The sequence below is a fragment of the Acanthopagrus latus genome, chromosome 23 (genome assembly GCF_904848185.1).
Source record: "Acanthopagrus latus isolate v.2019 chromosome 23, fAcaLat1.1, whole genome shotgun sequence".
NCBI classification, from domain to species: Eukaryota; Metazoa; Chordata; class Actinopteri; order Spariformes; family Sparidae; genus Acanthopagrus; species Acanthopagrus latus.
In genome coordinates this window covers 8,708,684-8,736,085 of record NC_051061.1, presented here as the reverse complement: position 1 = coordinate 8,736,085, position 27,402 = coordinate 8,708,684, and the positions used below count along the sequence as shown (strand labels likewise).

The 27,402-nt window shown below is 43.4% G+C and overlaps 1 protein-coding gene across 2 annotated transcripts in view; it reads left to right on the top strand.

The window, feature by feature from the left end:
- The window catches only part of grin2aa (glutamate receptor, ionotropic, N-methyl D-aspartate 2A, a), a 156,448-nt gene extending 137,484 nt beyond the window's left edge, over positions 1–18,964 (top strand). The window contains exons 10-14 of one of the 2 annotated variants that reach the window (XM_037089896.1): positions 532–692; positions 5,216–5,305; positions 7,423–7,520; positions 11,427–11,665; positions 13,547–18,964. In XM_037089896.1, coding sequence (XP_036945791.1) covers positions 532–692; positions 5,216–5,305; positions 7,423–7,520; positions 11,427–11,665; positions 13,547–15,508 — 2,550 coding nt within the window. In that variant the 3' untranslated portion in view covers positions 15,509–18,964. The remainder of the gene's footprint in view (positions 1–531; positions 693–5,215; positions 5,306–7,422; positions 7,521–11,426; positions 11,666–13,546) is intronic. The other variant, XM_037089898.1, reaches the window with a different exon arrangement.
- The last annotated feature ends 8,438 nt before the right edge of the window (positions 18,965–27,402 follow it).

The window sequence follows — 27,402 nt, the reverse complement described above, 5'->3', positions numbered from 1 at the left end:
AGAGAATATGGAGCAGAATGTAAATCTGATCACTCGTGCTGGTTAAAGTTGGCATGGATGGCACAGAAAAGGGTTACATACATTTTTTTTTTTTCCCCATCCAGATTGGTTGCTGCTGTATATTGTAGTTCTCTCACTACCAAACACGAGTCAAGCTTTTGTATTCGCAGAATTTATTGCTGAAAGGAGGTCGAACCAAATGGACTCACTTGGGTTTATAGGACTCACCGGACAGAAAAAGCACAGCTACTGAGTGTTAAGGTGTTCACAGACCTAAAACTGCTCACAGGCAGGTGATGCTGACGCGGGATACGTAGCACAAGCATTAGCACACTTATTTGGAAATGTTTTTTTGGAAAGTACAACTCATTACTGATATGGAGTACTCAAACATATGAAAATGAAACACACAGTATTTACAGTTGCAGTGTTTTTGATGCAGATTCACGTCGTGGCCCCTGCTCTCTTTACACTTTGCCTGTTTCAAAGTGCTTCATGCCTCCTTGTTTCCTCTCTCTTTCTCCTCATCAGTTTCAGAACCCATACGCATACTCGCCTCCGTTCCGCTTCGGGACGGTTCCGAACGGATCCACGGAGAGGAACATCAGGAGGAACTACCCCGCCATGCACCAGTATATGACGAAATATCATCAAACTGGAGTCGTGGATGCGCTTGTCCAGCTCAAAACGGGGTAACTGATCTGAGATCAAATACTGCTTCACTAATGCCAAATATTTGCTTGTGAGCCTCGGAAAATACTAAAGCGCGTGCGTTTGTTTGTGTGCCTACATATTGATGTGTTTGTGTGCGGATGGCTGTAAGTGTACAGTACATGCTGTCACATGTGTGAGTTTGTGTGTGTGTGTGTGTGTGACAGCTCCTCTGAGACTGGGGATGAATGGGCTTCCTCATTGGGAGCAGCAGGAGCTATTTTTAACGCTGGCCCCTCTAATGGAACCGCTGGTGATGCGTTATGGAAGGAATGGAACGACGATAAAGGATTCGAGAGAGAAAATAACAAATTCAAGCGCTGCTCAGTCTGCAGGTCGACCTTTCACAGGCATGGCAGGCACACAAAATCAGATTTCCGATAATCCGGAAATAAGAGAGACGACTTGGTGCGGGAGGAATTGCATCACGTCGGAGCCGCACGTACAGCAGGGATTCTCACGCTCGTACTGATCAAAGCTGCTCATCAAAGTGCCGGCAATCTGACTCTCCGGGGCGCAAACTCAGACTGAGAGATGATTGTCAACGGGTCAGTTTGACCTTGAAGTGACAGGACATCCTGTTAAAACCTTCCTTCATCTTTCAGAATAATAGCAGAGGTGTTTTTTTTTTTTTAGTTATAATTATTGGCATCCCCATCAATCCACCACTTGACAGCAATCCTTACGCCCCACCCCTGCCCACGCATTTTGGCAGCCACCCCAAGATGGTCCGTGGTCCGTTCTGTCCCCTATATTAAAACAATTCTGATGATAAAAATGTACAAATGATAAAAAGACAACAAACTTACAAATAAATTAAACAATTTTAAAACAGGTGAATCACCTGAAACAAGTACAACCATCAGTGAAATAGGATGACTTTTAAAAAATAATCATTTGATTGCCGTTCACTCCCTAAAGAGGAGCAATATGTTCAAAAGCGGACTATTATGTGCAGACTTTAACTTTTCAAAAGACACAACCCTGACATTCAACATGACTTGACTCAGAATATGTTTTGCGCTCTCTCTCCAGTCTTTTGTCGTCAGTGTACTTCCGCAGAATGAATGGTGTGTAAAGAGAGGGCGGACGGCTTCGCACAAAGCTAACCAAGGACGGATAGAAAGTGTGGAACAGTTTGAAAGGGTTGGATGGATGGAAAAGGTAAAGACGCTAAGACAGTGAAAAGAAGAGGAAGGAGGGGAGGGAGGGGGTGACGCACATCATACCATCACATGGGAAAAAGAGACGAGGGGGCTGGGGGGGTGCAAGGGCAACATATGTGATTGGAGGATATGAAGGAAGGGTGAAGGGCGGCAGGGAGACTGGAGAAGAAGAAAGTAGTAATGGAATGAAAAATGGAGGGCAACGGAGAAAGGAAATGGGGGGAAATTGAGGGTAAGAGCATAAAGGGGAAAGGGAAGAGAGATGGAGGAAGGGGACATGAAGGAATGGAGGGAAACAACTGGAAGGAATCCGACGTAAAGGACAAAAGGTTGACGAGGTCCTACATGTTGTTTCTGATTGGTTAATGGTGACGGGGTGGGATCCAATCAGGAATCATCTCCTTAAAGGACAAGACACCTCACAGAGAGGGGGGGTGAGAAGCGGGGAGTAGAATACACACACACACACACACACATTAAAAATGAGGATATTATTCATGATTCATGATTTTTATGCAGTTATGTCTCTCAGCTCATTCTCTCTCATCCATAAGTCATAAGTGAACTGGATGTAAACACGTAAAGACAGCTTAAACCACTCCAGCATCTATAATTCTCTCAGTGGCTCTGGCTTGTGTTGTTGTATTAACGTAAAGCAGAGTCGCTCTCACGTAGATACCGCTGTAAACTAATACTGCTACACTCGCACAAGTAAAGTGCTCAGAAACACGCTAAAAAACACACACGCTCACGTGCATCTGTGCGCACACACAGCCGGCTGCAGGTGTGTGCAGGCAGTAATACCCTCATTGATAATTCTGTTCGGTGGTATTAGCAGATGAGCAACACTGCAGCGTTCAGCTGTTCGAGGCTCGATGGCCGGATTAGCTGTGATCACACATAATGCTGACAGGCTTTACACGCAAAATCTGTTACAGCGACGAGAACCAAGACGACACAGGGGAGCTGAATTGATTTGATTACATTTCAGGACCTAAATTGCTCACAATTCCAGCAGAGTTGAGATTTTCTTTTTGTAAGTGCATGGGCAGTAACGTTAAATTGTCACAATCGTATCTGTTACAAGAATATCGCATAATGCCAACAGACTTCGGTGGCCAGACTGGCACGAGAAATGCAAGAGCCTCTTTATTCATTTTCAATGAGATCATTGTGTTGGCGCAGCAGGGATCCCAATACAAAGGGCCCTGGCAAAAACAATACATGCAAATACACGCAAATAAGCACACTGGAGGTAGAATGCCTTTTATGAAGTGACACTGTACACATTTTACATGCAAACACACAGTTAGCTGTTCAGCTCACTGTTAGCTCACAGGATTCCACACCAACAGTCTTTGCCTTTCAGGAATACATTGTACATTGATCTCTACGACAAACTGCAACTTTCATTATTTGCAAAACTACCTTATCAGATTGCCAACCGATTCATGGCACAATTCAGTTGAATTCAAACATGCTTTTGTCTCACCCCGTTGAATACTGTACCTTCCAAAGTAAGGTCCCATGGGGCACACTGGAAGGGACCTGACTTTGCCCTTCTATTACAGATGCAAAGTAGTTTAGCAGAGTGGACAGTCTGTAATAGAGAGGAAGCTGAGGATGGATGATCCGGTTAAATTAGCGCAGGACTTTCCTTCACGCGGCCACTTTTCATGTCCAGTGTGAAAACAAAAAATCAATCGGCTTATATATTCACCGCTGATTCCTAAAACATTAAGATGATATGAATATCAACTAAAACAGAATATGAAAATCTGACCTTTTTTTTTGGATGAACTCAGTGGAAAACTATACAAACACAGCATATATAATGTTTCACCTCATCAACCTCATTGATTTTTTTTTTGTAAATATGTGCTTCTCAATTTGATGCCACCAGTGTCTTTCAAACAACGTTGACAGGACAGGAGGGACAAAAGACCAGGAATGTCGTAGAATGCTCCATAAGCACCTGTTTGGAACATTCCACAGGTAAACAGGTCCACAGGTGACTGTAACATGATTGGGTATGAATGGGGCATATTGAAAGGCTCAGTCGTCCACAAGAGAGAATAGGGCGAGGTTCATAAAGGGCATTACTGCATGGGCTCAGAAACATCCCGCATAACCACACAATTTATTTGCGAAAGACACATTTTTATTTACTTATTCTGCGGTGCCTAGAATCGTAAGTTATGTTTTATTTGGGGTCTAGATGCTTTTGCGGAGCAGTTCAACTGACAGGTTATGTTCTCTACTGAAGAGTTTCCCCGCAGTGGCGTAAAATAGGATTTAGAGTCACACCGAACGGTCATTTACACATTTTCCATTCAAAGGTATAGATGGAAAGTGGCAAGAAAATCTGTGCTGCTACATTTCATTCACCCAAATAAAGGTGTGACGGATCGTGATGGCTGAACCTCACTCCAGGCTATTACAGCCACAGTATGTCTGGCCGGCGTTTTACAAACACGCGCGGACGAAATCCGCGCTCACGTGTGCACACGATTGCACGCACGCTGAAGTGTGTGCACACGCGAACGCACGCGCGCGCCCGGTTTCCCCGTCATGTTTGGACACACAGCCTGCGTGTGGATGGAGCCAGTGCTGGGTTAAGCTAATTACACAGCTGAACTATCGGCTGTGAGCCTCCGTTAGAGGGCTGGATCTGACATTCAGCAAATGCCAGCCAGTCACTGCGCTATTAGCAGGGCTCTCTGTGTGTTTATGTGTGTGTGTGTGTGTGTGTGTGAGTGTGTGTGTATGGGAGAGAGAGTGTGTGTACGGGCACTGACAGAGTGAGAGAGCAGCGGTAAGTGATGGCATCGGTTACATTGAAAATGTCAGTCTGAGTCTGGGATATTTCCGTCTGTACGTTCCACTTCGCAACCTGCTTATTTGTGTGTGTGTGTGTGTGTGTGTGTGTGTGTGTGTGTGTGTGTGTTTGTGGACAGGAGGCGGAAACAATGAGAGACAGTGTAAATGTTTGTGTCTGTCTCAAGTTTGTTTAGGTTGTCCATGTGCCTCCGAGGTCCTATCAGCGGTGAAGCGTGCCGTATTGAACTGCAGCCACTCCCCCACCGTGTCCTCTGTGTGTTTGGGTTACGCTCGGAGTCCTATTGAAGATGATTTAACACTTTAGAATTGATCCGCGAGCGACACATTTCTGAAAAATAAGCCCCCGCTCTCCTGCTTTTCTGTCCTCTCCTGTGCACTCCTCGCTCACTCTCTTTAAAAAAACATATTAAAACCCCTCATGCTGTGTCTTCACACCCTCCGTCTATCTGTCCTCTTCTGTCTCTTCCCTCCGTGCTTTTTCTCTCCTCTTTTTGCAGTAAACTCGACGCCTTCATCTATGATGCTGCAGTGTTGAACTACATGGCCGGCAGAGATGAGGGATGTAAGCTGGTGACCATTGGCAGCGGGTAACTAACGCCTTAAGTCTTTTTAAAAAAAAAAGACACTTTTAAGTGGTGGGTCTCCTCACTTCATGGTCTGATCCTGCTGTAGTTTGGTGCAGAGCATTGTTTAAAGAGTTCTGCAAATGTTTGTTTATAGGTGTAACGCACAGACGCATGAAAATACAACCCAGATGGATTCTGAAATTGCGTGTTTACTGAGTTCCGTGCAACACTTACTCTTTCCTGATGAGAGTTAGATGAGAGGAAGTGACCACCGTCGCATCTGTACAGTAAACACGAGGCTTCCAACAGCAGTCAGCTAACTCACTCTTACTCTAGAGTTCACAGATTAACAGGTTGTATCTGGTTTGTTTGAATGAAACAATCTGCTTTTTAAAGGTGCAATATGTAAGAATTGGCCACCTGCTGAATAAATGTGGGACAGCATATCACCACTAACTGTAGGTGCTGTTAGCTGTTTAGCTCAGTGAGCCATGCAGCTCATGGTTCTGTTAGCTGACTCAGACTAGGGGTTGGTGTTGGTGTTGTTTACAGCGCTAGCAAAGGAACTCTGGCGCTCCAGGAGGAGGGATTTTCAAGCCTGAGATGGGGCGACCCAGCGAGGACCTTTAATAGATGCCACAACCAGAACCGGGCAGGCAAGCAACGGAACTTGGCTCCGCAAGAACCCAAATTCGCACATATTGCACCTTTAAGTGCAAACTCTTTCCTAGTTCGGACCTGTTGCACTGAAGCCAGCTGCGACTGAAGTATTGGGTCAAGGTACCGATGACTTGGAGTGCAGTTTTGTGGTGCCAACCACATCATGTTGTTATTTTGATCACAAACAGGTGCTCTTTGATAACTTTAGGTGGACTCCAACATGTGAAGGGCTCTTTGCTCGGGTGAGATTTAGGCTGGATCTTCATCAGGGTCAGTGTCAACGGGGGCTTATGCTGCATTCCGCTGCACTCAGAACTTGGAAAAATAATGGCCGCAGACATGGAAAAGTGCAATGTGACAGTCATCTAAAAAAGATCCTCGAAGCCTAGCTTTTTTAAGTGCCCTAATCTGATAAAACAGACATGCCATACAAACACCAATAATAATAGTAATATCGACTTCACAGTGGAAGCGGGTTCCCCACCACTGTGGAGTCCCTTTTGGTCAAAAACCAGGAAGTGATGTATCACAGTGGAGAAAGATGGACCAAGTAATTAAGTGCTAGAGTGATCAGAGCAGGGCTGAACTGTTTGCAAAGGAGCGTTTTATATTTCATCCATGCAATGAGCCCTTCATGTGGCGGAATACATACATTATTGTTTATTTAATGGGAATACATTTAATTAGACACCTAAAACATATTCAGTGTATAATGATTTTAATGATTATAACTGCATGAAATGCAAGGAACACAAATGTCCATATGTACACTGAAAGTATCATTGGTCATGTTAGCTGTTCCTTTCCATACTGGCTGCAAGAGGGATCCATTTCTAAAGCGTTTTTTCGATGTCACTGTTGGGGTACAAAATCCTCAGTCCACGATCTGAGTTCAGCTGAGGATAATATGAGACTTCGCTAGTTTGAATCCCTCTTTGTGTCTCCTTTGCTAAACTGCGGTGGCATCATGGTGACGCAAAGAGGGTTTTGTTTTGTACTAAAAAGTAACTAACATGGCAAGATAGATATTTGATCAGCCTAGACTGCTGAGGCCTTATATGGCTCGGGGCGTTTGTCCTCCATCTCTTACGTTGCTCTCAGAAGGGATCTCTCTTCGGTCAGTGTGGTGGGGAGGAGCGTTAAAGGAGGCCAGCATTGTTTCAATGTACATGCAGCATGGGGCATGTCGGTTCTGATTTAAGATAGACCTGACACCTCCCCTTTAAGGCCGGAGACTACGACTTCATTTCTGAACTGACTGTACATCTGCAACCTAAATATCCACTCCTCCACTTCATGACATTTATATGCGATCGTTATGCATGAGGCTTTCTCCTTAAAGATGTTTGTATTCACAGTGACACCATCTGGAGAAATAAAAGGCGAAAAAAACAGATCTGTTTAAAGGTTAAAATATGTATTTTTCTGTGTGTGTGTTTGTCTGCGCGTGTGTGTCACTTGGACGTGCTTGTGCTCAGGTACATCTTCGCAACCACCGGCTACGGCATCGCTCTGCAGAAAGGCTCCTACTGGAAGCGACAGGTGGACCTGGCCATCCTGGCCATCATCGGAGACGGTGAGGAACACACTCGTACAAGCACCCACCGCACACAGATCCCAAGCGCAGGATGCTTTCCGAGAAGGCAAAAGGTTACGTCGTTCCTTGCCAGTGTTGAGATTCATACACACACACACACACACACACACACATCTCTGCCTTGTCTGCTGACAGCACAAAGGGAAAGCAACGGAGTATAAATAGTCCTTTGATGTTATTCTGGACACAAAAGGCTGCTCTAAACAGAGGGCAGAGTGTGTAAGTTATTCTAATATATTCTTCTCTGCAGCACCAGATCTGTGTGTGTGTGTGTGTTGGTGTGTGTATACGCATTACTCCGAATCACCACATTCCTTTATTACAGTACCTCAGAAGTTCTTACATAAACAGTTTCCCCGCCGCAAAACAGAAGGGAAAGCAAGACGGCTCGAGCTTCCAGTGACAGATTCATTTACATTTTACATCGGGAGCCGTTCTGCTGATGCAAGCCGTTCGCAGCCACTCACATTAAGTGCACTGAAGTTGATTAAATGAACATCGGTGTCATAATAATCCCTGCGAAACTGAATCTTATCAGGGCTGCAGAGCATGCAGACCACGCTCCATCATATTTCACGGCCGGGTGATTTTCGACAAAAATCAGACCGCGTTTTTGTTTTGCTTTTGTTTCCCGTCTCCCTGTATTAAGCTCATCGAGTCTTGTAGGTTTTTTTTTTTTTTTTTTTAAACAAAGTCATTCACAGAGGCTGTTTAAAAATCTGCACTACCGTTGCACTAAGCCCGTAAATGCAGTGTTACTGTAAAAAGTAAAAGAGAAAACGGGTGATAAAGAGATGACAGGATGAGAGATGGCAAGGGGGAAAAAAGAGATAAAAGAAGTGCAAAGATAGTGTGACAGAAGAAGAGAGAGAGAGAGGAAACAGACGGGGGGGAGAAAGTGATGAAAGGGGCGGAAAAAGGGTAGACACTGAAGGTGTGTGATGGCCACAGAGAGGGCGAAGAGAGGACGAGGCAGGGAGCGCGAGATGAGAGGACGACAAGGAGGGAGTGTGTGTCAGGTAAAGAGAAAGACAGAAAGAGGGAGTGAGGGGAGGGCAGGCCCTTGATAGATGACAGTGACTCCGTGTCCCGGCAGATGCTACTTGATCAGATAGACACAATGTGGCTAGAGAGCAGACGGCTTTTCACGGACAGGGAGAGAAGACGGAGGGAAGATGTGTTCAGGGAAGAGCGGAGGAGGCTGAGGAAGGAACAGACAATCAGACACAAAACAGCTTGTCATAGACATGGCTGAGCCAGACAAAGGTCACATTTTCTCTTTTTTTTCTTTTCAACCAAGGCAGTTCAGGTGCTGGTTCGGCGTGCCAGTGTCTACCCTGGGATCAGTTTTGGCCAGGAGAAGTGGTTTCCAGAGTAGGTCTTTGCTGGTCTAGAGCAAAGAAGCGTTGAGGTTATCATGACCAGCTTATACCACTTATGACTGTAAAGGATCAAAGTTGCTGACTCCTAAACAGCACTAGTGACAGCCCAGAACCAGCACTTGGTTTGCTTTGGTCAGAAAGGGGGTAAGCTTTAATTCGGACAAATTATATAGTCCGAGTCCAGTCCCCCTCAGAGGTCTCTGCCGGTTAAAAGGGTGCTCAAGGGGAAGAGTTGGGTCCCTGAAAATCAATTCATGAAGGAGTATGGCCTAGAGCTGTTCAATTCTAAAAGTGTTATGAGATGAGTTGCCAAACATATGGAAATAGACAACGTTCGACCTCTTTTTTCTTGCTTTCTGTTTAATTCTAGTTTCACAGAGCAAAGTCCAGATCAAATTTGTCCGTCTTAGCGCAGCGGCAATGGTTGGACTTCATAAATTTTGACTTATAATCTGTCAGACCTATAAATCATCAAGCCAGGACGAAGGAGTATTTCAGCTCAGCTGTTTATGAGTCAAAGTTATTCAACGTCCAGACGAGCATTCTGCCGAAAACTTTAAATGAATGTCCTGAGCTGGGATGGATTACATTCAGGGTAGACTTTCTAAAACTTTTTGCGACTGCACTCACATCTTGAAGAAATGTTTTTTTAATGTTTTTTTTTTTCTTTTTTCTTCAAACTCAAGTGCTTTTAAAAGCCCTGAAAGTGTAGATGAAACTTGTAGATACTTGTGTTCCTGTGTTCCAGCTGACTGGCCACCAGACTATTGCCTGAGCCGTCTGACTGCTGAAAAGAGAACAAAATTTGAATTTCAGCAACACTTCCCCCTGGAGTCAGAGCAACAGTGCAGACAGTCACAGCCAACCCTCGGCTTTTCCCTTGAATGCACTCGGTCAAATAAAAAAAATGACCTGTTGATGCCCAAAGATCTCATGTATTTCCAATCTCTATTGTTGCCAATTCCATGCATGTTGTCACGTCATATTCAAAAGATTTATGGTAAATACATCTATTGTTGTGTATTGGCAATTTAAAGCAGATTCTCTTCAATTTATCCAAAAGGGTTAATTATGTCTTAGTGAGACTGCACCCTCAAGATGTGTAGCTCAACACCACCATGATATTTGTCTTTCCTCACTAGCAGCCTTAGTTATCCAGCCCTGAATGACACAGATTGGATTAGCCACGCGCCAAATGTCACAGAGGAAGCTAGAGGGGGGGGGGGGGGGGGGGGGGGGGGGGGGTGTCTGAGGGGAAGGGAACACAGAGTGAGGAATGAGAAGAGATAGGGTCTTTGTTGCTCGCTACCTTTCTTTCATTAACACTAAAGAGACAATCTCTTCGCCCTATCAGACGACAATGAGGGCAATGGAAGCCCAGCAGACGGTGATGCCCAAAGAAATGTATTTTTTTTATTAAGACCAGCTCCCCGAAAAGCCACAGCGTTAAATTACTGTATTAACACTCAACCTTAATAGGTTACATTTGGATATTTTTGAAACTAAATTCACCCAGATATTCATGAAAATTTAGCCAATTCATTACAAATCTTAAAGTTGCAATGTGAGGGATTTTAGGGCAAAACATTAAAAAAATTAACTTAAGTTATCAACAGAATGGGAAGAAATAACTAATGTTAGCATGCTTACCAGCTAGCCCTGGGCCTGAAAACTTCTTTCTCCTAGCAGTCCAATGCTGGAAGTACAGCTAGCTGCAGGGCTAACTGTAGTTACAGTCATGGATGTATAAAAAAAGAAATACAAATAACAGCAGTTAGCAGTTACTCTGATTTATATACTTTCCTTTACAACAGACATTATTCCATCTTGTGTGCAAAAACCATTGTGTTGTGAATTAGAACACTGTAGCACTACTTAAATACTTTCTTTGTCGATAATAGCAACATTCACTACCATTGTATTTGAAGCTCCCATGTTGTGGAAAGGTATTATAAAGCAGGTCTATATCATGTATAAATACATATTATCAAAAACTCTAAATCCACAGAGAAATGCCCACAGCCTGTATTCAGAAACTGTGCCTTCAAACGAGGTCACAACGGTACAGTCACGCCCCCCAGAAACAGCTGTGGTTGCCAAAACGCTGACAGGGCTGAAGCAGAAATACAGTGGGAACGGTGCCTGCTCAGGTTTGCGAGAGCTGGCCAATCAAAGCAGGGAGAGTTGGCCTTAGAGGCGGAGTGTTGAGACAGGGGGTGAATAGATGCGCTGCAGTAATGGGCAATATGAGAAAAATCATGTGTTTTCTGAACATTAAAGAGTGCAAACATTTGCTAGATGACAACCAAAGTAAAATAAGTAACTTTAAAATTGGCATAATATGAGACCAGTGAAACAAAAACAATTTCAGGGATGTTTTTACATACATGCATAACTTAAGCTTCGGGAACAAACTCAGATTGACATTGTGGCAGCTTGTGGCATATTTTGCCTGCAGTGAGCTATTCAGTAAAGGATTTGAGTCTCTCTGTGTCCTTTTCAGGTGAAATGGAGGAACTCGAAGCCCAGTGGCTGACAGGTATTTGCCACAACGAGAAGAATGAGGTGATGTCCAGTCAGCTGGATATCGACAACATGGCTGGAGTCTTCTACATGCTGGCCACGGCCATGGGGCTGTCCCTCATCACCTTCGTCTCTGAGCATCTCTTCTACTGGAGGCTCAGATACTGCTTCACCGGGGTCTGCACGGGCAAGCCGGGTCTTCTTTTCTCCATCAGTCGGGTGAGGACCAGTTTATGTGTCTGACGTGCTTGTCTGGGTGTGCAGGCGTGTTTTACAAGCACTCTTTAGCCTGTTTTGTGATTTGGGAGAACACAGCCATGCTCCAGATTTGCGCAGAATGAATTTTTAAAGACACACTTTGAAACAACAGTCTTAAATTTGGCCCAATAGACAGCTCGCAGAATCAGGCCACCGAGTGTGTGCACATGTGAGTATGTGGCTGTGCGGATGTCTGGGCCTGGGGTGGTCCGACTGGGTTCAAGTGGTCGTGTCCAAGGCTGTAAGGTGCAACAAAGCATTGCAAGCATACTGGGGGCTAATGCAGCATTATTGGGGTCAGGCAGGCCTGTCTTAGTTCTATTTTCGAGCAGCGAAAATAAGAGAGCAGAGCGAGCACGCACACACACATGCAGAGAAAGAGCGATACCGCTAAAGTAAGAAACTGAGTGAAACAAGGGGGAAGGAGGGAGGGCTGCACAAAGGAGGATGAGAGGGGAGGATGGGGACAGGAGGTGGGGGGGGGGAATCACAAGGCAGCCCTGAATATCGACAAAAATAGATCCTAATTTGCAGCATGTTTTTGGGTAAAATCACGGCAAACCCACGCTAAATCAATCTATTCTCTCATTCTGTTAAAAGGTCAGTGTTCTCCCTCGTTTTGTGTGAGAGCCGAAGACGTGGACGTGCATCCCTAAAAGCACTGCAGTGTCTCTGCACTATTTTTGAGGCAGAGTGTGACTCTATTTTTCAAAGTTAACTGGGGGGGAGGGGGTGGCGAGGAGAGAAAAAAAACTTTTACAGAAGATAAAGTGAGGTTCAAGAGAAGGATGTTATTTCAAAGCCGTTCTCAGGAGCAATTAAGGGCAGAAGACATCCTTAATAGGGAATCTTGTGTTGATAAAAAGAACTTTGATCCTTTGTTCGTTAACGTGATAGATACTTGCAGGAGATTTTTCAGGCATTAGATTGACAGCTGTTGTTTGGCTGTCGCTCCACGTAAAATGTATTTTCTTCACCTTCCTCGCAGTTACACTGATGGCAATTTCACCAATTTGCTTATGATCCCTCTCACAGATGTATCACCCCTGGAGCGCTGCTGAGGGAGGCTTGGGGCATAGAGTTATGAGAGAGATTGTAAAAACTCCTGTAACAATTTCTCATATTTTCAGGGAATTGTTGATTGAGGTTTTTTATTTTCGGGATGAATTCTACTGAATATAAGGTACAAGGCATTTTGTCTATGTGCTCCTAAAAAATACTGGTATTTCATTGGGTTATGATGGGCAGATGTTTGTGGTGGCATTTGGGCTTGTGAGTGCATTTAGCCTGGTTGGAATATATTTTAAGCAATATTCTGTCTGATTTTGTTGTCCTGGTGTGTTTATGATGAATTTGGAATCCTTTCTACTGAAGAATGTTCTAAATTATTATGTTGTTTTGACTGCACCATCCTCTTAATCCAATCATTCAGGGTTGTTTAGATGACTCATATCTTGCACCAAACACATTTCCATGTTAACTGAAGTTTGCTGTTTGATTGTTTATGTGAATTGCACAACAAGTCTGTTTCAGGGAAAATTAAAGAAAGCTCAATTTAATGCCGTTTCAAGTTTGTATTAATGGGGATAAAAGACCTTGTTGGCTGCACTACTACTAATTTAATACATTACAATAAAATATACAGAGCACAAATATGTTTGGCCAGAGTGGATAAATAATCATTATTCTGTTTGTCTTTCTCCATTTCTCTCCCAACCCCCTTTAATGTTTGATTCCATTTCATCTCTCACTCCCTCCAACTCCCCACTCCCCTCATTTTTTATTTGCATTTCCCTCATCCCCTCCTCCATTCCACTGGTTTATCCATCTGTCTCCATGCAGGGAATCTGGAGTTGCATCCATGGAGTACATATTGACATGAAGAAAAAAACAGATCTGGACTTCAGCCCCCAAGACAAAATGCTTAAGCTCATTAAGTCAGCTAAACAGATGACCAACATGTCTAACCTAAGTGGCTCCCGCATGAACTCACCCAAACGCGAGTTCATGCACTCAGCTGGCCCCATGATCATGGACATGATGGCAGAGAAGGGCAACTTCATCTATGCTGACAACCGAAGCTATGCTCCCAAAGATATGATCTACGGGGACACTGGTGACCTGCAGTCTTACCTTGCTAACCGCCACAAAGACCACCTTAACAACTACATCTTCCAAGGTGGCCAGCATCCTCTAACTCTGAATGATGCCAATCCGAACACAGTTGAGGTGGCGGTGAATGCTGACTCGGTCCAGACCAATGCCAAGCCGCCCAGGACCCTGTGGAAGAAGTCAGTGGACACACTCCGTTCTGTTCCACCTGGGCCTCCTCCGATGCCTGACATGCTAATGCCAGACCCACGAATGTCGATGAAGACACAGCGCTACCTCCCTGAGGATACAGCCCACTCTGACATCTCCGACTGTTCCAGCAGGGCACCCTCCTACAAGGACCCAGAAAACAACAAGCACCTGAAGCCCAAGGACAACTTAAAAAAAAGATCGGTGACGTCAAAATACCCAAGGGATTGCAGTGAGGTGGAACTGTCCTACTTAAAGACTAAGCAGGTCACCGGAGGAACCAACCAAACCGGGAGAGGAGGAGGAGGAGAGAAAATCTACACCATTGACTCAGACCGAGAGCTGAGCCTGCATTCAGACCCCGTTCACTACCGCGAAAGTCGAGGCCTTGCTGCAGATGATTTGGATTACCCCGAGATCTACTCCGACCACAGTGACAACTATCGGAAGTGTGAGCAGCCCATCATTCATCTGAACTCCTCTCCTTTGCATCACACCGACTCAGATCTTCTGCCAGACCCGACTTACTCTAAACACTACAGCCTGAAAGAGAAAAATCTGTCCCCACATGAATCCATTGATCGCTACAAACAGACGCACTGTCGTTCCTGCTTGTCCAAAGTGGCCGCTAGCTACCCACCGGGAGGGCCATACAGTGCTACTGTATCTGCTCCCTCAACTTCTGCCACACGCTCACCATATAATCGGTGTGAAGCATGCCTACACCAAGCCAACCTGTATGATATTACTGAGGACCAGCTCCTTGCCGACCCCTTGGTCAGTCCCACCCTGCACCACCAACAGCAGCAGCAACCAGACGAAATGTTTGGTCTGTATTGGCCACAGACAGATGGGCCACATGTCCAAAAGAGAAACCGCTTGAGGCTGAGTCGTCAGCACTCCTTTGACAACATCATGCTAGAAAAGCCCAAGGATGTAGACCTGGGCCGACCGGCGCGCAGCGTCAGCCTCAAGGAGAAGGACCGCTTCCTGGACTCCGCATCTGACTCGCACTATGCGAACCTCTTCGGCATGCGTCCCTATTCCGGCAGACTGTTTGGTACCGGCTCCAAATCAATGCTGTTCAACCACAACCTGGAGGAGAGCAAGAGGAGCAAGTCCCTGTACCCAGCCCATGGCTCGGATAATCCTTTCCTCAGCCATTCGCTGAGGGATGACACCAGCAGCAGACTGGTCCATGGGCGTAGCTCCTCTGATATTTACAAACAGCTGGCAGTGGCCTCACCTGCAGCGGTCCTCGGAGCGCCCCCCATCAAAACACGCAATGATGCGAACAATCTCCGCTCATCTGTCAAATCCACCACTTCATACTGCTCACGGGATGGGCGGATAGCCAATGACATGTACAATAAAGAGCATGTGATGCCTTACTCAGTCAATAAGACTAGTGCATACCCAGCCCCACGAGGTGTCCTAAACTCAGCCCAGTTCAGCAATAGACGGGTGTATAAAAAAATCCCCAGTCTGGAGTCAGATGTTTAGTTTAAGAAATAATGTGTTCTCTCCTCTTTACTCCTCTCTGGGTTTGTATTATAATTTATCAACTATGTTATCCACCAAGGGATGCCATAGCCACACTACTTTTTTCTTCTTCTCTTCGACATTGTAATCCAAAAGAACTCGTGCCCTCTTGGGTGTGATGGTACTACTACTACTACTCTCTTTGCAGATGATATCATCATATTTGTCCATTCTCTGCCATGTACCAGTGAGTTGGCTGCATGGCTGGCACGTTGCCGTAAGGTATCCTGGTGGAAAAGGGATGGGAATCAGTAACCCCTTAGGTGTTACGCAGGGGTATGAAGTGGCATAGTCCCATTAGTGGGGCAGAGAAGGCCTAAGTTGCAGTAAAGGAGGACTCTTACAAGCATTGTTAAAAGAGAGGTTTATTTGTTTGAGGGTGTGGTGAGAAGGATTGGAGAAATTAAATGAGAAGGGAATTAAAGGGACAGAGAGAGGAGATAACCTCTCTTTCAACCCCTTCTCCTTTTTCCTTTCCACCTCCACTGTCAGGCTCGGGGGTTGTTAGTTGAAGAGAACAGGACTGACAGGGAGACCAGATGGGCACGTTTGATGTCACGGCCAGACATGAAGGCGTCCCAGGAGGGCAGAGGCGTCACAGTGAGCTAGTCCAACGGTCTGCTGCTTGTTACTCTGACAAATATGGCCACCGAGACACCTGGCAGTGCAAGAGGAGAGAGAGGGAGGAAGGAGATGAGAGACTAAATGGCAACAGAGTGGAGCCTCTAGTACTTACGGGCGGTTAGGTATTGTCTGCTTGGTAAAAACCTCGTAGAGACATGATAGTGATAAGAAGCTGAGAGTAATGTAGGTGCTATCAATGAATAATGTTTACAGACTGACAGATAAAAAAAAAGACTGACAAAAATGACTGATGGAAAAGGACAGACAAGCAGGGAAAACCTGAGGCAATTGAAGGGCATTTCATCTGTGACGCTGCACATAGAAAAATAATTGCAAAGTATTGCTTTTTTATTCTATTAAACTATAAGATTTATTAGGGATTCTGGCATCCGGATCCCCCTATGTAGGATTTTAGTGTTTGCTTATTTGGTAGTACAATAGCCATTAGTTTTTAAAGACCTCTCCCACATTTGCTTTTGAAAAAAGCATAGCTTTCTGAAAATTACCATCAAGAGTAGTAGATTATTTTGCATGTGTTGATTTTTTTCAGTGTCGGAGAAGACAAAAATACACACAAATACACTCTCAGACACATATTTTACATGTTTTTTGAAAAGGGACTATGTCTTGCCAGATATGTCGGATGGATACTTGTACAATCGAACCTTTACCCTTGAACCTTTGTGCTTAGTAAATCAGTGTCATGCTGTGGCTCTCGCAGCTAAAGAGCAAGGAAATGTTGGAAGGGAAGAGAGCAAAGAGGGGATAAACAAGGGAGAAAAGGATGAAATGACAATTGTGTCCACTGCCACCTTGTCTGAGGGGCTGGATGCTGATGTGTTTTGCCTTTTGACCTCCCTGCCACTGAGAAACAGGGTATTAGCTATAAAAAAAAAAAAAAAAAAAACCTGAAGATTCCTTCCTTCTTTCCTCCATTCTTGTTCCTCCCTTCCTCCATCAACATGACACATCACTGGAGTGTTGGATAACTATAGAATTACTTCACCTTATTAGCGGTCAGTTTTTGTGAATTGAACTGTGGTTGTATGGTTGGTACAGCAGTAGCAGAGCTACACAGTGTCTGACCACTGCAGCTGGGGATTGGGTTAACAATTACTGATCATCAGCTAATGTTGATCCGTAATCAACCAGGGCTCTTGAGGATCTGAAGACTACTTGAAGATGGATCCCTTGTTTACTTTCATTGTGTTGTTTGGGTGCGAAGGGGTGGGTGGTTCAAGATGAAGAGGGACGGAGCCAAAGGCTCCACTGTTATGTGCTCATCAATCATGTGTCCATCTTAGTGTGGAGTAAGTTGTGTGTGTGCATGGCAGAATTTGGGTAAGCTTGAAGTCTTAACCAGAATATTTGGTTCCTAATCTGATTGTGTATGCATCTGTTTGTTTTATTTGTTTGTTTGTTCTTTGATATAACACTTAGCAGAAAAAGACTTGCACATGCACATTCTTCCTTGTTACATACGTGCCCACAAAAAAAACACTTTTTTTTTGTAGCGTCAATGCTGTACAAATTGTACAGTCAAAAGAAAAATCATGTATCCATCTTTACTGACTGATTGATTTGCTTGATTGATTGGATTCACAAAGCCAAATTGTATCAAATAAAATACCTCAGGATGATTCTGTGCGTTTTGGGGGAGCTTCAACCGTAGCAACAGAACACAGAGATTTCTTTTGTAGAAAAAAAAAGAAAAAGAAAAAAAAAAAACAAAGTAAATCAAACAACACAATTTATAGTGGCCGCAATGCAGAATCAAACTCTTCTCCTTATGATGTTTACCAGTCCTAGGTCTTCCAGTTCGGCTCTTTGCCCGAGCTAATGCAACCCAAGTAAAGAGAAAAGAAGAGGAAGAGAAGGAGGGAAAGGAGGGATGACAGTAAAGGGGCTTAGATCGTTTCGCTCAGTGAGGAGTGCATTGTGTGCAGCCGTGCTCCTTGCCAAACTGAGCACCCTTAAAAGAACGGAGGATGTTGCTTAAACGTCCAAAATCTGGAAAAGCCTCATATGGAATACTCTCTCTCTTTCCTCTCCATGGTTTTTAACGACAGTCGACTGCATTAGCCACTGTGTTTCAATTGAAGCTCCATCTTTAACAACCACGGTCATATCGCCCTTTTGTACTCTTGGAATACTGCGGTGAACCTCTCCTCGCTCCCCAATCAGCTTACCCGATGTTGACCGACGAGCAACATTTGTCTTCTTTTGCATCCTTATCTGCATATTTATTATTATTATTATTATCATATTTATCTTCCACATGCTGCTTGCGTGAGCTGACAAGTGAACAATATGCACATGTAAAAAAAATATCAGACAGCACCCTCGCATTTTACGAACTCATGACGATTTGTTCTATTTGTTCGACTTTTTACAGAACTGTCATGTAAACTGATGCTGTTTTATGTTCAGACACACACGCACACACACCCGCACACACACGAAAAACACACACTCAGACACACCCTTGTGATGACAACCCTGCTCTTTTTAATGACAAAAATGTATTTTAATTACATTTAATGATAAATAATGAGGTGATGGCATGCAACCCCAGATGTAACAATTTTAATGTTTTATGTTTTCTTTTTCTGTTAGTTCTTTCTGTTATGATGTTATGATCACTAATGCGTTGTAACCAGGTGTGAGTATATACATATTTGAGAGAAAAAAAAGAAAAAAAAAACAACAAACTCCTATGTTTAACACGATGAAGATGCTGCTGCTTGTTTTGGGGGAGAAGGCGAGAACCTGACCCTTGTGCAAACTTCCCATTTTTTCGCTGACGGGCCGTTATCAGGCCGTGTTTTTAGCCTGATATGGGGTTGCGGGTCGGGGGTTGGTCAGGGCTTGGTTCGGTATGGCGGGGGACATCCTTGCTCTTCCTCCAATGGCAGGTGAGAATTACTGTATCACCAGCTCTGCTTCTCTCTTCCCTCTCCTTCATGTGTAGTCAGGACTTCAACTGTAAAGAAGATGAAAAGAAAAAAAAAGCAACCCTCTACTTTGAGTCTGCTATCCCTCCAAAGATATGAGACCTCTTTCTTTATGGTTTGCTGTAAGAATAGAGCTTTTTTTTTTAAAACTAATACTTCCTCAAAGACTTTTAAGGAACTATTTTGAATATATTTAGAAACGACACCTGTATACATCGCTTGTAAATTCATACTGGAATACATCATCATGGAGAATTATAAATGATAAAGAGTAAAAACAATATTTTTTGTGTGAATTTCACAGGAGCTTTTCTGTACAGTGGCACTGTTTCTCTCTCTCTCTCTCTCTCTCTCTCTCTCTCTCTCTCTCTCTCTCTCTGTAGAGCGACTAGAATAAAACTTCACCATTCACAAGGTTTGCTGTCCTGTCAAAATTCACAATATACACACACACACACAAACCAGGCTCTGTGTCTGCCTCATCTTATATGAAAGTAACTGCTTCTGTCAGTTGATGCTGACGGATTATTTCACAGGAAATGAGAAAGAAAAAAAAAAGCGCCAGCTGATTCTCCATTGACTGCATTTATTTTTGGCGGCTGAAGATATTGCCTTTACCTTTGTGTCTCTGTTCAAGAATCGGCACGCATTCAGGAGGAAATATGAGGTTTTTATCAGGGAGATCAAGGGCTCTTAAGAAGCCCTTCCGCCTGAATGTCATTAAATCCTGCCTCTTCAGGCGTATCAGAAAGTGCACCGGAGGGCTTTAACCCTTGAAGAGTATATTCCGACTACTTTTTAATGGATTTTGATGGTGAATTTCTCAAACATCGACTTCTTACAGTCCCCCCTCCAGTCAAAAATGTGTTTTTTTCTTGCTCCTATGGTTGAATGTTTGAGCTCCACTGAGTAGAATGATTTATCTGCAGAGGCTGAATGTGTAAACTTCTCTGTGGTCATTGAGGCGGGCCTACGAGCATGATTTGTGACATCACCACAGTTTGGAAGCCAATCCCGGTCTAATATTCAGCGTACACGAATGTGATGAGGAAACTCCATAGCACACACACTGTGAATTCACTGCTTGAACTGAACTGACTCAGAAAAAAACAATAGTCAGCACAGTAAAGGACAGGGTTTTCTATACATCTTTAAACATGTCAGGAGGGGGATCTTCAAGCGGATCACTGCAACCTCAGCCTTACAGGTAAGACATGTTTTCACAATTACTGCAAAACTGTAGAAACCAGGATATGAACAAGTAAATCTAGTCTTTCCTATGAAACGGCCAGTGGAGCTCCTGTTCAGAACACAGCCTCTGAGGAGTTGGAGGCTGATTTAAGCAATAGAGGTACAGATATCTGTCGACCAGGAAAATCTGTAAATCACCTCTGTACTATAACTTTCCTCCATGATTGTTCTAGGGGGTCACGCATATCCCTAGTCCAGTAAATTTGTTAGCAGATGGAAAACCAGCAAACATTTTGTCAAAAAAACGTGACCCAATTTCACCTAAATCACTAAATGAAAGTAATGGAGGTGGGTTTTTGTGCAGGTTATAAAGTTTTGCATTTGTACAGCAACCTTTGAGGTCCCAAGCAACACTCCCTCTATACATCCAGCGTTATAAAATAAAGAAAGCGTTTCTTGTATGGAAAATTAACATATGCCCCAAATGCAGGATGAGTCACCATTATTAATTATTTTCCAGGAGGTAATTGACTGTAAAATACAAAAAAAAAAAAAAAAAAAACTACAAATTTGCTTTTTTGCCACTGTTTGGCCTAATATTAGTGTATAGGTGAGATATGGAGTGAGACATATGGAAAAATAACACTTAAACAGCAACATCAACATTGTGGGAACTTTGATAATGTATCATTTACCGTGTTTATTATTTTCCCACTCTGCATATTCATTTAGTGAAGTTCCCAGTCCAAATGTTTGTATCTGTCAATTGTGTAAAACCCTGAATTACTTTCAAAGACAATAGTTTTCAATCTATATTATTATTAATGTCTGAACACATGGCAGCTTTGTTTTGGTTATGGTGTTTTATAGGTTAGGAGAATTCTTATGGTTATCTTAAAGTCATGTGGTCTGTAACCATGGACATGCCCATCCACCACCTGGACCTCCTACAGGGCACACTACTTCCTGCTTTGGCACTGAGACATGGCATTGGATGTAACTAGTGTGCTGCAGAATGATCCAAAAACAAAGACTGTATATTTCCTGGTGAAACTGAGACCTTTACAGACATGTGTATTGTATTTGAGCGTTATGAACATTCAGTAATTTTCTGGTACTTTTGCCTCATCATAAGTAGGCCATTTATGTCTTTACCTAAACCTGACCAACCTTGCATGTGTGTGTCTGTATGTATGTATGTATGTGTGTGTGTGTGTCTGTCTGATGGGGCATCAAGAGGCCATTTGGGCCACAGCTACCTTTACCATCTGCCACATCTTTTCTTCACTCATGCCTCGCACCTCTACTATACAGCTCTCCCTCCACATCTCCGATCGATTCCATCTGTTTCCCTAATATCATATTCCCCTTCTCCCCCTTGCCCTTATTTCTCTCTCCTTCGACTTCCTTTAAAATAAATAGGAAAAAAAAACAAACCAAAAAAAAAAAAAACTCGCTCTCATTACTCACTCTCTCTGCTGTTTGTTATTGAAATGTCACACTAACAGCGCACTGTTACCCAACACGTTCTCAAACCTGATTCGTCAAATATGACAGCTTGGTCTGCAGCCTTAAGCTTTAAACTATGTTGCTCTACGTACCCCTCTAGCATGAGTTGTGCTTATTTGCTTATTACTATCCTTTATTTTCCTTCCCTCCTCTGTTTATCTAATGCGTGCATGAGCTGTAAAAACATATGTTTTCAGTGTGACTGAATTAGCCTATTTATGTGAACAATCAGTTTATGGAAAAAAACAGAATAGCATTGTTTTGTTTCTTATCAAAGCATAGCAAGTCATGCCAAAGCATAAGAGTATAATTTATCAAAACATTTGGACAGTCCACTATTATATCAAAATGATCATAGAAAAATATGCTATGCTATGACACATCTGCACTTCTGTGTGTGTTCTGTCCAACTCACATCAGGCAGCCAAAGACATCGGGTAGTGACAGGCTCTCTGGTCAAGTCAGCAATGATGCGAAGTTATGACATATTATGACTTTAGGACTGTTATTAGGATTGTCAAATGGTCACTGTTTGGTTCGCTTTAGGTTTAAAAACTACTTGGTTAGGTTTCGGAAAAGATCACATTTTGGGTTAAGATAACTATGTCTTGTCATAATGTAAGTCAAGTTGTTTACGTTCCTTTACATACTAAAATGACATAACATATAAGCAAATTATACTTGACTCTAAGTCACAAATGGGACCCGAACACCAGTCTTTGTGCTGGGAGAAAAAAAAAAACAGGCTGTTGTTACAATACTATAATTTGTGTAGCAAGACTAAACTACTCTGCTGATACCAGTTATCAGTATGATATCAATCTAATCAGTGAACATCTGAATCATTTTGTATCAGCCTGGTTAAAAAAGCAATTATGCAGCAATCTAATGTAAAAATGTTGTTCACTATTTTATTAATCTAAAAGTTCTCCTGGCGATTTGACCTTCTGGACCAGTTCAAGGGGTTTTGAAATAAGCAAAAAAAAAAAAAAAAAAAAGTCAGGTATTGGTTAGTACACTAAATTTTGTTTAAGCTTAGGGAAAGTTTATGATTGAAAGCATTGGAATTTCATCTTTTCACTTCATGTTATGTAAATGTGCCTCTTACTTTCTGTGCAGTCAGCACATTCTGTTTTACTGTAACTTTTCAGTTGCCGATGTTTAAGTAGTTTGTGGTGTAACAGTTTTGATAGTATAGCATCTGTGTTTTGTGTTGTGACATTTGGTATGCTAGCCAGCTAGCCCCAGCCCATTGAGGATCAAAGCTCCCGTGCTAGCGGTGTAAACACCAACACCCATCCCGGACCGCTAGCTGCAAAGCTAATGGCAGCTAAAGTTGAATTAATCAGCTGACTAATTCTTAGACATTGCATCTTCAGTGTCTCTTGAAATTCTCAGCAGATGCAGTCGTATAGCCTTTAAATGAACCGGTCTATGGACTTAAGGGGTTTGATTTATCAAAATGAAAGCTTTTGCTGTGACATTAACTGATTGAATTGGACTCAAGTTGGATTTGCCTTTATTTCTTCAGTGTTTGCTTTTAAAAATGTATTGATTTTTGCGAGGGTGTGCGTGAGACATGAGGTTGGTGTTTTTTTTTTCAGTTGAGATATCATAATTCAAGGAAAATCAGAGGAGAAGAGCTCCCAGCAAAACCATGTCAGAAAATGACTAAGCAACTTGACACATGGTGCTCTTGTGGAATTTCCCCCTTTGGGTCTACAATTTATATGACAAACGCTTCAAAAAATGTATAAACAGACATGTATTACGTTAACCCTAACCCTTAAACAAGTAGACGTACACATAATTAGACAGAAACGACGCCCACCCGAGTGAAGAGACACACGCACAGCTACAGATTCTGACAGTGGCCTGGGAGGTATTTCAACACCCTGCTCAGGGGCGCGTTTCAGAATGACTGACAGGCTGTGTTACATTATATGACGAGTGTAGTGAAAAGCCACAACGGCCGCATCTGAGAGATCTTCAAGCTTCGACTTCTTCCCATCAAACTGCTCCTACCCGTTCTCCCTCGGCCCCTTTGGCCTTCATTTTGGCCCTTAATAGCCCTGCGAGACCGAAGAAGGACGACCAGGGCTGACTCGCCATCATTTTCGCTGACGTTTAGGTTCAAAAATACGGAGCCGCTTTTGTGAAGAGTGTGGACCAGCCTCGCTAGATTTGGTGTTCGGACGGCGGTTGGAAGATGTGTGAGAGACAGCCTGAGAGATAGCCAGAGGCACAGAGGAGGGGCAAATAATTGAAAAGGGGGTGTCATTCATCAGATCACACGGAATCAACAGCAGTGTGGTCCAGACAGAGTGGTGCGGAGGATCCTGGTTTGTGTGTGTGTGTGTGCGTGTGTGTGTGAGGGGCATGTTTGTGCGAGTGCTCGTGTCAGCCAGCTCGACAAAAAGACTGTGGCAGATCATCCTTCTTCTTGCAGAGGGGCAGATGAGAGAAAAGAGGAGAGCGAAAGAGAGAGAAAAGCGCACTGGTTTATTTTGTCGTTTTCCATTCTCGCCTTCGGTGCTCAGAAAATCACCTCCCCATTTGATTCCGGGAGACAAACAATTGGCACGGTCACCCCCCCCACCCCCCCACCCCATCCCATCCCCTCCCCTCCCCTCCACCCACCCAGACCTTCCCTGTTTGTGTGTGTGTGTCGGCTTAGCGCCTGTCCTCGTCCACAAGTGTCGGCCCATAGATTTTCCCATCAAAAGCTGTTCCGCACTGCATATATCCACCCGGTGGGAATCTTTAAAACCCTACCCCTTCAGACACACACACACACAACTAAACTCATAATTATTCTCAACTACTTTAAAGGAGCCCAGGGAGGAAGAAATGGGTCTGATTATTGGAGGCAAAAGGGGATGAAAGTAGTGCGGTTTAATTCACTATACCTTCCTGTCAATGGTCCATCCACACACAAAAGACCCTCGGCTTGAGAAGAGCCTTCGAAGGACGAACACCATCACTCTTTTTTTTTTGAAAATTAGACATCACCGGTCAGTTCGGCATTAGAGTGAGTTCCTAGTCATTGCGATCATTTTTCCATGTGCTGTGCTAACCCTGAAGAGACCTCTTCCTATAGGAGAGCACAGGAATGAGCTGGGAGTTAGCATTTTTTTTCACTTCCAGTTCCCTCCTCTCACAGTCTCAGTTTTTTTTTTTTTTTTTTAAATAATTTTTCAGTTATATACCCAAATTAAGGCTACAAATTAAGGCTACTTTTGTTCTATTGCACATAATGCTTAAATAAATGCCCCATGTAACACGTAACACAGAGACTCACCTATGTCTCCGTCTTTACAGGCAGATTCATGCAATGCCAGTGTGGGGAGTACAAAACCATTTGTTAACTTTTGTTTCTTCAGGTGTTTGCATACACACTTCAGAAATCATTAACGTGGTGTTTTCTTTTTTTTTTTTTTTTTTGTCAAGGGAAGGGTGGTGTACTAATGAGGTCATTTTAAAATCTCATCATTATTTGTCTTTTTCCATAACTGAATAAACAAGCTGCTCTCGGAGGACAGTATGGTCTCCAGAAAACTGTTCGAAGCTGAAGAGGTGTCAGGGTCTGCCACATATAAACAAAGTAAAACAGTATGGGTGTTGTCCTTTAAGGTCATTCTGTTTATACAGTTTGTTACAGAATAAATAATCAGTCAATGAAGACCTTTCTTCTCTGATTAAAATGTATTCTCCAAAAGTACACACTGCACCTTTGATAGGCAGTATTTTGTGTTGCTTTTACAATAATGAAAACACTACTAACCAAGATAAAGGTCAGGACTGAATTCAGTCCCTCACATTTGCAGCTTGAAAAATGTGACTGGGAGTGGCTTCACCTGTGTACCAGTGCTCGAATTAAGTAGCTCTAATAGATGCAGTTAAAGCAAGGGCTGTCATTAGCCTTGGTCCCACCCTGATGGTCTCAAAGGCTGACCTGCAGATAATTTTAAGGGTTACAGGACCCTTTTGGCTCCTGCCATGACTTAGTGCCCATGACAACTGCCCAAGGGTTTAACTGTGCAGTTGACTGTGGTAGACATTTAGAGCAACCTACAAAAAAAGCAACCTGTGATTTGTGTGCGTGCGCTGAGAGAATCCATTGAGTTAATGCTGTCACACTCATAATGACGCCAGCTACATTACTTCCCAAAGCCTCAAACCAAGAAGGAAATAAAGACAATTAAATCAGGTGCTGTGGAGTCAATGAAGTCCTGTTTTCTCAGCTGGCAGCGACTATTGACCACAGTTTTAATGAGAAAGCGGGGCAAAATAATCCCAAACGAGTATACCAGCGAAAATAACTACTGCTGTAATGAGTGGACTAAGCTCCCGCAGCTCCCTGAGGCCATTTTTAAATCTTCAGGTGCAGTCTTAGTCTCTGTGCAATGATGTATTTCACTTTCTTTCTCTGGCAACTTTTAAGTGAAACAGAATTACTAGTTCTGCATATTGCATCAGTATTTTAAAATAATATTTGACATGCCTCATATGTATCTTTCTGCAAAAACCTCCATCTAAAACCTATAGAAAAGCAGAGTGTCAGTTTAATTTAACATCTCCAAGCTTCACACACTTGTTACAACTACTACAACTTCCCGCCGCCTCGGGGAAATATTCACACATACTTTCCAAAATGTAATTGAAAGATGATTTAAAAAAAAAAAAAAAAAAAAAAAAAAGCCTCTCCTCGAAAAGTATCAGAGGCGTTTCCTGACTGGTCATTTCAATTTCACAGGAATTTAATGAGCCTGAAGAGGTCTTTGCCCCTAGCCCTTGTTAACATTGACCCGAACTCTTCTCAAGCTTTTTTACTGCCACTGATAGCAGTTTGTGTTAACACCACAGTTAATTCAACAGCCTCAGTGAGTTTATTTTAAGGTTGCCAACAGCTTGCAGAGTCGCCATCGGAAAAATCTCTCGCATGAACACATCAATGTATTACTCTTTCGTCTAAGAATGACCAACAGCTCGGTGAGAGTAATCATTTGACTTTGGAATACTTTGTGCACACTGTAAGTAGCACTAACACTGGCTGGCCCATTGTTTTGATGCTAGGACAATAATGGAATCTGATGTATAATTTAGCAAAGAGTGATGATGACAGGAGATGAAAAGACAGGCGGACGGAGACGACAGGAGAGAGAGAGAAACGGATGAATGGATGTGGGAAGGGGGGGATATTTGGCATTGTTCAGGTTAATGGATTCGTGATGCCACTCACTGAGGATTGATGGCAGCTTGTTGACGTCGGTTAATGGAGGAAGAAATGCACGAAGGAGGGACAGGGGGAAGGTAGGGGGGAGGGAGTGAACGAACGAAAAAAAAAATTGTGTGTTCATGCTGTCATATGGGAACTTGGTAAAACTCAAATTTAAATGATACTGCAGGACAGGGACGGGCAGGAAAATAGCACCAGCTTGCAGAGTTCCAAAATGGCCCCATAAGTGCCCGGGGGGGGGGGGGAATGTAGCACTGACTGGTGAGAGGTCACATTCATCGGGTCATCGCAGCTGAATGTCCTGGTACTCGAATCCGGGCCGATCCGTTAAGACGTAT